Source organism: Streptopelia decaocto (genome assembly GCF_964273445.1).
Source record: "Streptopelia decaocto genome assembly, chromosome: 19".
Taxonomy (NCBI): domain Eukaryota; kingdom Metazoa; phylum Chordata; class Aves; order Columbiformes; family Columbidae; genus Streptopelia; species Streptopelia decaocto.
Window position 1 is genome coordinate 5,695,703 of NC_138674.1, and position 12,946 is coordinate 5,708,648.

General features: G+C 51.5%; 1 protein-coding gene across 1 annotated transcript in view; it reads right to left on the bottom strand.

The window, feature by feature from the left end:
- The window catches only part of LGR6 (leucine rich repeat containing G protein-coupled receptor 6), a 112,902-nt gene that overhangs the window by 53,795 nt on the left and 46,161 nt on the right, over window positions 1-12,946 (bottom strand). The window contains exons 3-4 of the mRNA XM_082069278.1: window positions 9,217-9,288; window positions 3,348-3,419 (exon numbers count right to left, since the gene is read on the bottom strand). Coding sequence (XP_081925404.1) covers window positions 3,348-3,419; window positions 9,217-9,288 — 144 coding nt within the window. The remainder of the gene's footprint in view (window positions 1-3,347; window positions 3,420-9,216; window positions 9,289-12,946) is intronic.

Sequence of the window (12,946 nt, forward strand, 5' to 3'; positions counted from 1 at the left end):
CCTGCTGGGAAACAGCTCCCTCACACTTGGTAGGAGGTTCCATCTCCAGAGCTTTGTACTCTCTTATTTTGAAATCCAAACTCCTCTTTGTATTCACCTAGTGATCCCCGCCAAGCTCTCCTTCCTGACAGCCTGGGCTGCACAGTGATGCCTCCACGTCCCGTAGCTGACAGGGAGCAGGGCAGGTCTTATTCTGGCCCCACGGGCATGGCTGCAGCTTCAGAGGACCTGTGATGAGGGGTGTTTGTAAGGACAGGTGCGTCTGATGTGGATGGGGGTATTTGAGTGGGTTTGACACTTGCCTCCTCAGGCTGGCTGGCATCCGTGGGGCAGAGTGAATCATGAACACCTCTGGTTGGGAAACGCTGAGCCCCCATAGTGGATGCCACTCTCTGGAGGAGGAGTTGCTCAAACCACGTGCAGTCCTTGGTGAGTGATACTTGGTGATACGCAGTAATCCAGCCTGGGGCGGCCAAGCACATGATGGGATGGGGAGTGAATGTCCTAGACCTACCTATGCCCTTGGCACCGAGTTATGTTGAATTACTGGTAACCTCCACCTGGTTTGCCAGTCTTCCCAGCCTCTGTGTTAGAGTTTTCAGGAGGAAGCCCTCTTAACATGTTTGAAATATTATTGCCAAAACTCAGGACTGCGTCTTCTTTGGTCAGAAAAGGTATGGGGGGATCACACAGGGCAATGGGAACATCTTCTTGGAGATCATCCACAGGGGAACGTCTTGACCCTCTCATCTCACCTAAACTTACCTCAATCTAAAGTCACTTTATTGGCATGCTGTCTGTCCTGTGAAGGACTGGAACTTCAGTAACTTAGGTTTTCTGAGAGCCAGTATGCATCATCTAGGTTAGTTAGAATGTCCTGTTGCTGGCTCCTGCAGCATAACGTGTCCTTTGTGGATGACACCACACCTGCCATGGAAAATCCTGCACACCTGGCAGCTTTGAGAAGGGTCCTTGCATGAAGACAGATCCTTATCTTAGCCAGATCAGAAGGGATGAGCAGGGGGAGGCCCACACAGGGGGAGCAGTATGAGCATGGTCTTTGTGACACCTGGCCAGGGTTTTTCCTTCCTTGGTCCTGGTCTTCCAGTCCTTTGTTCACAAAAAAAGCTGTGTGGGATGGCATGTAGGGTGCATGTGCCATACAACAGGGCTCCAAGGTGGAACAATCTTTCCCAGAGGCACTGTACCCTGGAGAGTCAGGTTTGTGCCCCCTCTGTGCCACAGAGAGACTCCTACTTCTCTGTGTACCATCCCCCGAGAAGAAAGAGTTTCTTTCTGCCTGGACTTTCCTTGAGCATGGGACTATGAGTTGATCTGCTGTTCAACTCCCTAACTTGCTGCGAACTTCCCAAACTTTCCTATTTCAGAGTATCCACTGACACATTATTTTTTTTTGGCATTTCAGCTCTAACCTGGTGCTGTGCAGGCAGTAAATACCAAACTTTCTCTGTTCCACAGTGGCTAGAAGCATCCCCTTCCGTCCCATTTGTCTGGGCACCTCATCCCTTGAATTGCCTGGTAAGTCCTACTGGTAGAGCTATGCTCAAAACAATTGTTCTCAGCTTCCACTTAGTTTGGCTGCTTCTGTTATAAACCTGAGAAAAGTCTTGCGTATCCAGAAATCTCTCTGTTTTTCCTCTCTTATGTTAGCTTGTTCGTTAGAGATACATACTTTCCCTTCAAATCATGCATGAATCCCAGAATGACGAATGTGGACATCAAATGCAAATATCCAAAAGAGCAAGAAAATAACCAGCACACAATCCCTTCCTGTCTAGTACAGCTGTGTGTTCCGCCCCACTCCTGTCGGCTCACATTTTCCCCCTACTTTTCAGTTGTCCTGCCTGCTTAGCATGTGTTTCCAACTTGCAAAGCAGACAGTTAATATTCCACAGGGTGCCGTGCAAGTCTGGTAACTCACGGACTGTCATGATGTGCCATAAAGCCACTTTCCCTCTGAATGGAAAACAAAATAGTCTCTGGGAAACACAAGTAAACTGGGTCTCAGGTAGCCTGACCGGTAATGCTCGGAAACCGTGCTGTGGGTGACCTATGGCTGTTCCAGGTTGGCTAATTTTTTGGCAACGAGCACATGAGAGTCTCAAAAGCTTTTGGAAAATGACTTGGATATTTGAAAAAGAAGAAAAAATATCTCTCCAATGTAGTGCTGTACTGGAGGCTCTTGTTCTGAGTTTAATAACGACATTTGGAGAAGCCACAGCAGCACCAGTCAAAACCAAGCGGAATGTATTTTCTGCATGTACCCTCCACACTCTCAAGTGCCTAAGCTATCGGCGCAGGCAGCGCTTGGTGCAGAGCTGGCTTGTGTCTGTCCTCTCAGAAAGTCACTATCTGTAGATAATAACTATCTTGGAGATAGGTAGAGAATAACTACTTTGGAGAATAACTACCTCCTGTACTCTCCATACCAAGGGCAGGTTTTACGGCAGCCTGTTGGTGGTCTGTGATCGGGGTCTTTCTGAGGGGAACCTTCTGCCCATCCTTTAACCAGGTAGCTTAGACAGGGGAGAGTTGTCCATCGTGTGTGACACTTCTGAGACTTTTGCTTCCAGAGACTGCTCCCCTTGCTCTGAGGACCTGGACACAGCCTTGAGGTAGCAGCATGGAAAGGTGACTGTAGGGAACCTGACTGGTCTCTTATGGCTTTACCCTGAATTATTGTAAATATAGAAAGAGCAGGGTGGGTGAGGTGGATTGACCCACAGAAGATGCTACTGTTTTGCTGCTTGTTTTTTGTTACAGAAACCTCCCTCCTGGAGCTTTTCGTTTTTCACACAGTCTATCCCAAATGCTTCGACTGGTGGCACATACTGATAGCGCCATTGCAGAGTCTTGAACGAGACATGGAAACAACTTAATGTGGCAAATGGAGCCAGGACACCTCGGTCCTGCTCCTGACTTTGCTGTTGTCCTAGGGAGGATCACTTGAGGATCTCCAGAGTGACCTCTGTGCTCCCTTGATGGTCCCTTCCCTCCTGTGGTTCACAGTGGGGAGGACAGAGCCCCTCCCGGGTGGATATTTTTCAGCATTCCTTGAAACACCCATTGGCACTGGTGGTCTTTTCATCACGACGCACACATGGGGAGCTGTAATTTCAACATCCTTTACCAAGACAGTGTTCCTTCCATGAAAACTGCCCTCCACTCCCTTCCATGCTAAGTGACAGTAATCTTTGCTTTAATTGGAAAAGAAAAGGAAGAAGGGACAGAACATCCCTGAAAAAAGAACTAATGACTCAAGTGCTGCAAAGCCCAGGGCCCCCAAGGGACTGTACAGCTTGCAGCATTGATTTTTAATGACTTACAGAGATTGGAGGTTTGGAAGATCTCTCAGTGCCTCTGCAGGGATGCGACTCAGCTGATTGTTCTGCAACATCCTACAATTAGAAAAAAGAAAACTTCATTAAAAAAAACCCAACCCTGGCAATACAAAATGGAGGACATTGCTGCTCACTTCTGATGCTGTCCTGGACTGTTTTGGAAAGCCGGAGGGGTTGGAAAGCAGCACGTTGGTCGCCCAGGGCTCTTGAGCAAGCTTGCAGGCTGCAGGAGGGTGAGCTGCAGCCCAGGCTGGCCCAGGACCCTGGAGCAGAGGGTGCCGGGGTGAGTTTGGTGCTGTGATGGGGGATCCATGGGAGGATGTGACCGTTAAGGGGCCTCTCCATTGCACACCTGTGTCTTAGTCCAGAGAAATACCAGTGTTCCCAGCAGAGCTGCCCCACATTTATACTTGTGTAAGACATCCTTCTCCCAGTGTGTGTCAGTGGTGGTTACCTCTGCAGGGTCTATGGGAACTGGACTGTGGGCAGGTTTTTTATTTGTCTTGTGATACAGCTGCAAACACAACGGATGAGGAGCCTCTCCACGGCTGCTTGCTAAGGGGCTTTGCAGTGTTGGCACAACCTGCAGCAGTAACTGGAGCTGTTGTGGAATGACCAGAAAAATGCTGGCACCAGGTCCCATCACACCAGGATCCTTGCACAAGACAGTCTGAGCAGACTTACAGCCCTCAGAGGTACAGGCCTGTGCATGATAAAATGTCCCCATCTTGGGAGGCTGAAGTGACTCAGTCAGCACAGTCGAAGGGCTGTTATTGCTTGAGGCAACTGTGCCTGGAGCCCGTGCATGGGGATTAAAGACATTCCAACCTCTGCACGTTCCTCTTCCCTCCCCATGGGAGCGTCTCTTGGATGTGCCACACCATTTCCTTTGTCTCAAAGCCATTTCTGTTCTGCACAGGCTTGGGGCTGTCAAAGAGGTAGGGTCTGTCTGTGGATTCCTGAAGTGTCCCAAGCCACCTGCAAACCTGCCACCCTGGGGCAACATAGTTTTTTAGCAATGTTTTTTGATGTGTGTTCACGAGTGAGGCTAGTCAACACCTGTCCTGGACCACAGGAGATGCTGCTATTGCAGTTTAGGGCTGGAAGAGAAGGAGGGACCAACGGGGGTGGCCATTGTGGAGGGTCCGTCTGGGCAGGAGATGTGGCATGTGCAGAGCAAAGCCATTCTTGTCAGGCTCACCCCAGCCTACCTGTTGATCGAGAGCAGCTGTGGACAGTGTGTGGGTGGCGGCGCTGGGTCAACAGGCCTGTGCAGGCAGGTGCTGGGCAGCCAGAACTCAGGCCACGGTCTGTGCGGGCTGTGGGCAGCGTTGGGTCTGCAGGCTGGTTGAGGCTTGTTGAGGAGCAGAGCAGCGGGTGGGTCAGCCCAGCTGGCTGCTGCGGGCACAGGGTCTGCAGCCAAGAGGATGCACCCAGTCATTTTGCCCTCCACATTTCGGGGTGAGGCAGGCTCAGGCTGTGGTTGGACTTGGAGTCTTTCCCTGTGGTGTTTGGTGTGGGATTCCTTCTTGGCCAGTAAGTGCTGCTGCAGCATGTTCAGCCAGGAAAGCAAGGGGCCTGGCAACCTTGCTGGTGCGGCAGAGCATTTAATGAGGGATACCTGTGCGAGGGTGGGATGTGGTGTAAAGCCATGGCAGCAGAAGCTCAGCCACATGGCCAGCTGGGATGGATGCTTCCTGGCTGACGGAGCTCCAACCGGGGCACTCAGAGGTGAGAGGCATCCAGCTCATGAGGAGGTCTGGAAGGATGGGGAGGTTTCCAGTTTTCCAGATATTCTGATTAAGCAGGTTATTCTGCCACTCTGGAAAGCACCAAGGCTGGGACAGCATGGACTAAGGAGTTATTTTTGCAAGGGAGTACCCCTGCGGAGGAGACAAAACAGCCTACGGAGCTGATTTCTAACGATCCTGGCAATGAAACAGACCCAGGAGCATCATCCTCCATGGGGAGGGTGCGGATCGGCCAAGCTGCAGAACAGAGCCCTTGGGAGAGGTGTGCTTGCAAAGTCCCTTTGCAAAAAGATGTACCCATCGGTTGAGAAGACCTCAGAGCACCAGCTACCACTGCTGAGCATCTGTGTCTGTCAGTCTGCACTCATCTGAGGGGAACCAAGCAGGCTACACTTGGCCTTGCATTTGGGGGCTGGCTCAGGGCTTGGTGCATGACAATCTCAGCATATTCCCCTGTGTCACGATGTTTTGCTGGGCAGCCTGGCTCTTTCCTTGCTCTCTTCCAGGTCTCCACACACCTGCTTCCCCGGGTGTACCCCTGCATGGTTTCTGCACAGGCCTATCTTCATGGCCACTTTCCAGGTGGTTTTTGTGCAGTGAAGCAGCCGGAGGAGGCAAAGCCAAGAATTTGGTCCTGCTTCCAGTAGCTCTGGGATTGACTCTGAGGGCAGGGAGAGGACCATCTGCACAGGCAGGTTTGTGGAGGAATTCCCAGGGTGTTTCCCATTCTTTTTTAAACATAAACTAATTCTCTGGAAAGACTGGGAAAGCACCAAGCCCCTTGACAGCCCAAGATGCATGCAAGAGTTTACTTGTGAACGTGCACATGACCGCAATTAGCTCTAAGGCTCTAGCACATTAAAATTAAATTATGAAAATGGTTCCCATCCCCAGCTACCAGCCTGTCTCCTTGGGGACACCCCTGTCACTGAGGTAAGGTCTCTGATCCTGCTGTGAATCAGCTCCTGAATACCTACAGGCTTCAGCTGGTTGTCTTCGGGGCAGCCATTCCCAACCCCAGCCATGCCTGTCACCTGTCAAACCTCAGTCGACCTGTGACAGTGCATCCATGTCTGTGGACATCACCTGTCCTGAATATCTCTGGTGCTATCTGCTCCAAATCCTGCTAATTCAGATATGGAGAACATGCATTTCCTTCCTTATTGCAGCAGCTGCTTGTCCTAAAAGGTTTATGTACATCTTTATTCAACTCTTCTTCAGCTTAAGTAATCTCAGTTTACTCATTGTTCCTTTAGTTCACCACCAGACACCTGATCCTTTTCGTTGTTTTTAAATATAGCACTTTGGTTTTCTACTTCATGGGACTGCAGGACCCTGTGTTTTATCCTTCCAGCACACCTTGGCTGCAGATACAAGCCCGTATGTAGGACAAGGAGCCCCAGAAGTTGTGTTGGTCCTTGCATGACAGCTGTCCAACTGTCCAAGCTTTCCTATCCCAGCGGGCTGCAGAGAGCACCCATGGGATTGATCACTGGGCTTGCACTCCCCTTTCACAAGCACAGAAAGAGAACCAGGGCTGATGCTTATGGACTTGCCAGGGCACAGTTCGTACCTCTCCCAGCAGCCACCATCCCTATGTCCTGCCTGGGTGACACTGGTCTCAGAGGGCTCCCACCAGCCTTGCAGCGTGCACCCTGCAGGAACAGGCTCTGGCTGCATCAGCGAGGAAGGTCGTGGTGCTCTGTGGTCCCTGCACTTGGCCCGTGTCCACGCTGAGCAAGCGGTGAGAAGATCACCCGCAAAAGGGAAAAGGAGAAGCATTTTGAGAAAGGCCAGATGGCGGAGGACATGGTTTCAAAAGAGTGCTCTGCAATGGCTAACCCGCTTCGAAGTCCAGTTCCTGCCTTGGTTTTTCCAGCCAGTAAAATGGCAATAATATCACCTTTCCCCACAGGAGGTTTTGGGATTGTATTGTGCTGCCAATAAGGTTGTGTTGTTGCTGTGGAAGGCACCTTGCACTCACAGTCCCGTCCGCAGGAGGACATAGGGTAGGTGGGATGGCCCCTGACTCTTCAGCAAGCCAGTGCCAGGAGGTGGAGCGGATCCTACTGAGGAACTGCAGAGTCACCAGCCCCAGCGAGGTCACTGCGGCAGTGACCTGAAGGACCTGAGTCACAAACTGAAGGAAACACAGGGTGGCCTTCACCTGCCTTCTTCAGCACCTCGTGCTTTTCCTCAGTCTTATGTCAGTAGAGGAAATTGGTGAGGGTCCTCATCCTTGCCAAGAGCCCTTCCACTCTAATTGAATGGTCTGTCCTGGCAAAATTTCTAGCCCTGTTCCAGCAAATTCCCAGAGACTAGCCTATATTTTCCACATCCTTCACTGCTGGCCTCACTCTCCCAGTGACAAAGAAATAGATGAGGGTGAATGATTGCTGCTCCTGGAGTGTGCAGGGACCCACATCTGCATCTGCCAGTGACCTCACTCCCCTGGAGCCCACAGCATCCTTACAGAAAGCAGTCGGAGCACCTCCTATAGCAAGAGCACATTACAGCCGAATATACCCTGGCAGACAAGTCAGGAAAGCATCGGAGTCTTTGGAAAGTGAAATGCTCTCTGTGAAATGAGGACTGGCAGTGTCCCTGCTTTTAGGAAGCAGGAACTTCCTTAAATAAGAGTCCCATGGCAGGGCCTGGATGGGCCAGTCGCTGTGAGCATCACCCCTTCGTTCAGGGGTCCGTGAGCCCTTCTGCTCTCTCCCCTGCTTGCTGCAGCCCACGGGGCCGTGCTGGCTCCGCATGAGGCATCGCTCTCGTGCTCTGCATTGGTAGTTATCTGGGCCTGACACAAATAGCAATTGATCAAAAGCGGCTTTAAAAGCTCCCGCGTTCGCAGAGTAGAAAGTTCCTCTTGTTGAAATTGGGTGGGAGAGCTGCGGTTTTTCCTCAGTTCCTTTGATTTGTTGCCTAATGCAGGGGATGGATAAATCTCTAAGCCCTGAGATTTAGGGCAGGATTCATACTTTACATCTTCAGAAGACGTAGTAAACAGCCCTATACTCTCTAATCCCGGGAGCAGGTTTGTACCTGTTCGCTCTGTATGAACTGGACCGGCTACAACAACTTTATATTGCGGCTGAGTTCAAAACATCCCCTTTGGGATGAAATGTTTATTGCAAGAGTTTTTTAAGATGGTTCCTGAAAGGGAGAAAGAGGGAGTCCTACCTCAACACCCCGCACAGACCCTACCAGACTGTTTCACAGATGCAGAAATTCATCTGACTCCATGAGCAGTGAGACACCCTGGCCCGCAGGAAAGTGCCCTGGGGAGGAATTTGGTGGTAACCTTTGTCACATAGATCTTCCCGCAGGGGTGGGTAGTCCCAGTCCTTCTCCACGGGACAGGCATATGTGGGTGGCCTGTCCACAAGGATGAGGAGACCTTCATTTAGAGGGGCTGGCAGTTCCCAGGCATAGCCCAATATCTGCAGTGCTTCTGGACCCAGCTGCACATGTCTCCATCACCCTGTGACTGGGCTGGGCTTAGGCTAAAGTGAGGCTGTGCAAGGATCCCATCCTTCCCAGGGGCACATCACTTCAGAGCCTTGCAGAAGCCTCCTTGGCCATGCAGAAGTTGCAGCTAGGACAGGCTGGTGGCAAAGATGCAGCTGAGCTGGGCAGAGCACAGGAGCTTTCTCTGGTGCCTGCCAGAGTACAGATATCTGGACTTTTGGGTTGCTCCAACCCGGCCCCAAGACTCTGCAGTGGATCAAATGGGGACCAGTTTGGGGTCTGGACACCACACCTGGGTGACACCACATTTGGGCATTTGGTGGGTTTTATGCAAATTGTGAACCTCTGCAGATTCTCAGGCAGCATGAAGGGCTGTGCCCTGCTCATGACTTGCTGTAGCAGAAACGAAGAAGCAGTGTTGGAGGGTGGGTGGTCCTTGGAGTGGGACACAGCTTCCCACTCACCAAGGGGCATGTCAGCCAGCATGGGTTCAACAACTGACACCACACCGCCTTGTAACTCTGCACCCCTCTCTGGATGGCTGCAAGTCCCCGTGCACGGTCAGTGCCTGGCATGAGGGGCTGGTGTACGTGTGGGTGGCTCTGCAGAGGTGGTTCTGAGTTACTTACAGAATCTTCAGGCTGTAGAGACCAGAGAAAGCTTCCCCTGGGATCCTGGAGATCTGGTTTCCAGAGAGGCGCCTGCAGTGAAAAGAAGAGCCAGTGATGTGTCAACATCCTCGTAATGACAGTCCCTTGTCTGCAGAGGCTTAGCAATTCATGCATAATGCCACAGTTCCCCTGGGGAGGAGGCTGCAACACCTACAAGCTGAGCTGTGGTCATGCGCTTGGGCAACGTTTGAATATCATCCCCTCTTACAACTTGGGGAACAGGCAAAGAAAATAATAATTATTAGTCCTGCCAGACCTGAATCCAGTATTTTCAGCGTCTAGTGACAGCTCGCATCTCAAGACATTCCCTGGATACCTGCAGAGGAAACTGCTGCACAGAAATTACAGCACAGGCTGCCTGTGTGAGACACCTCTGCCCAAGGGCACTGACCAACCTGCAGACCCTGCTCTATGCCAGCCAGCTTGGCAGTGACGATGGAGCAGGAGGATAGCTACTTTCTGCTCATGCGTGGTTCTGTGGGGACTGTCCCTAAATCATGGACTCTTATCTATCGCTTTTGTCTGCATCCTGCATGTTCTCCTTCATCCTATCCGCCAAAGCTCTATGGCACCTGGTTTTCTTCCACTCCCTCACTCCCAGCCCTGCTTTGACCTGTGTGTTCACAGCTAAGGTCCAGATCCTTTCAACACATGGACATTTGGTACCACCGCTGAGAAGGGAGATGAGGGAAGGAGCTGGAGATAGGGAGTAACATGTAAGTGCCACAGCAGAGCCAGCTCATCTGAATATGGTTTCCAAAATTAAGACAGTAAACTCAGAAGTGTTTCTTGGATGAGTTATTGCTGGAGAAAACCGTAGCAAAGGTAGGACAATGCAGACAGGGAAGAAGATGAACATGGAGGGATGGGAGAGGAAGACAAAAGTGAAGAGTAGCATCATGAAGGAGAGTGTGGCTGTTTGGGACACAGCATGAAGACCAGGGGACAACATTCAGAACTGGCTGAAAGGCTTTATCCAAGGAAACCCACAGCATTCACCAGCATCATCTGATCAGAGTGGTCAAATCTTAGCAAGGCCCAGAGCAGGCTGGGACATTAGCAGGTATTTGGATTTTTCACTGACCTTGGAAACTACATTATTGTTAGCATCACTTTTAGTGATGAGGACAGTGGTCCTGAGAGACCATGGTGGGAGCCTGTGGTGGAGCCAGGAGTAAAGTCCAAGACTCTTGAGTCTAGGCTTGACCTAAGGAGAATCTTCTTCTTCTTCTCCTGTTTCTCCCATGAGGACAAATGTGGACCAAGTCCCACTGCTCACCAGCTGAAATAATGAAGACGGGTTCAACAACCTGTTTAAGAACCCAAATTGCTACTGCATTTCTGCTTTACTTTCTGATCCCCAAGTGATCAAACAGAGGTCAAGGTTGGACTTCTCCGTAGTCACAGGGTAAGGATTGACTTGGAGTGGAATACTGCATGTCCCAAAGGAGACAGTGAACACCATTTGTGTCCAGGCTCATCTTCACTCTCCCAGAAAGTCCAAACCAGGCTCAAGAGGCTTGGCACAGATGCTGGCAAGCTTGAATTCATTTAGCATTGACAAAACCCATTTCTTCGTAGACATCTTATCGGTGAAGGAGACAGGTGTTGAGCATGAGCAGTGTGGTGCAGGCTGGAAGCAGAGTGCATGGCAGCGAGGACTCTGCAAAGGTCATGGAGAGGATCCAAGCTGCTCTGGGGAGCCACACGCACCGATGGCGGAGCAGACATGTGCGGGTGCTCGAGCTCTCTCCCTCCCTGTATCTCCCCTTGGGAATCTGGAGAAAATTGCTCCTGTAATTAGGCCTCCGACAGCATAAACAGCACAGGGTCGTCTCTTTAATGTGTGCGAGCAGGTTGTAACCTGCCTCTCTGCAGCATGCAAGCTGCCTGGCAGGCTGGGCTATTTGTCACTTGGGGGCTGTGATTTGGGGTAATTGCTCCTTTTGATTGCTGATTTCCACATGGGAGGGAGCTTGTCCAGGAGACTGGAGTGCTTGCCTGAAGGGGAAGTGTTCCTGCATGGATCCTCACCCTGCTCCCAGCATCCGTCCTTCCACACTGCGCTTGCTCTGTTGGGGGGCTGTTTGTCCTCTGCTGCCCGGAGCTCCTGTCTGTCCCCATGCCTTCATTGGCAGCAGTCTACATGTATTCACAGTTAAATGTGCCTCTTGACTTGTTTCCTGGCAGCTCTGCACCTTTGTGTTCACCTTCCTGGGTGTGTTTGAGTGTTTGCCAGGTCCCTGAATGGATCTGGGACTTCCAGGATTAGCCTGAGAGGAGTGTGGTACTTGGATGAAGCCCAGGCTGAGGCTCCTGGCCTCAGAGCAGGGTGGAAGGGAGCCCCATGTGCTGGTGGGACACGTGCTGAGCCAGCTCGTGGCATCTCAGCACCGTGGGCAAAACAGAACGTGAGGGGAAATACAACACCATGGGAGATTCCTGGTTTCACTGGGCACCATCCCTGGGTGAATTTAGAGGCACCAAGCATCCCACAGCCCCAGGAAAGGCAGCCACTCGCCCCGGTTGCTGCTGCTTCTGTCCCTGGCCCTGCTACACTGAGACCATGCCATGTCCCCGGCTCACCTCTGCCTCTTCTCTCTCTCTTTACCTCCTCCCCACTGCCAGGACAGCCCAGCTCCTCTCCCAAAGGTGCAGAACTCCATGCTAAGCCAAGGAGCACATACAAAGGGAGGCACCAGCCACAACCACTTCACTCAGTCCACATCCCAGGGCCATTGCCAGTGCTGTTGGGGTCCAAGAGGGGCTCTGCGTACTTGTATGCATGAAGAGGCTGGGACATGTCTGTGTTTGTGCACACAGGCTGAGGTTTCACTTCACTAAAGGAGTACATGGCCCAGATGTGCACACAGGGTCCCGAGTCATGGGCTTTGGAGGTTTGCTGTATCACCTACGATGGGAGCTGTGTGACAATGTATGTGGTAGCCAGGTGTCCCAGGCAAGGTGACATGGCTGTCCCATCTCTTCAAGAGTAGGTCAGGAACAGGAAGGTCTTTTGGGGTGTCCTGTCCAGCAGGAGTGGCCACTGGGAAGAGACGCTGCTTCCATGTCATTAGGTACTGGGCCAGTTCATGTAAGACACCCAGGACACAGAAGACTCACTCTGTGTTGACCCTTCCTCTGTCCATGGTCACTTGGCAATCTCCCTGCTGCATGGTTCCCTCTGTCCCTCTCATTCAAACTCTCCAGAAATCTTCCAACCTGGCAGACAGGCACCCGCTGACCATGTTTTCAGAAGCCAGATCTCACAGGAAATTAATGGGAATGGTCCTTTTTTTTTGTTTTTATTTAAAAGTGAAGAGTAACATTTGAAGTGATGCTGACAGAGGGACTTCCCCTGAGGCAGCTCCTCATTTGCTCCTTCTGTGGAGAAGACGAAAGCAAAAAACCCCACCAAGAAGGACCCAGAAGTGGCATTCCCTTGTACCCTAAGCACATGGGGGGCTGCCATTGCAGGGGTCAATGTCTGTTCCACAGCACATGAGCTCTACTCCAGCTCTGCTCATGTATCTTTTTAGGATAGGCAGACTTGGTTGAGCTATATGCCCTGCCATCCTGAGGCTTACACTATGAGACAGGGTTTGGAGAAAGGGAAAGCTCTGGATTTAAAGTCACCGACAGAAGAGGGAGAGAAGGGTCAGGTGGAAGGGGAAGGTGGGAGCTGGGG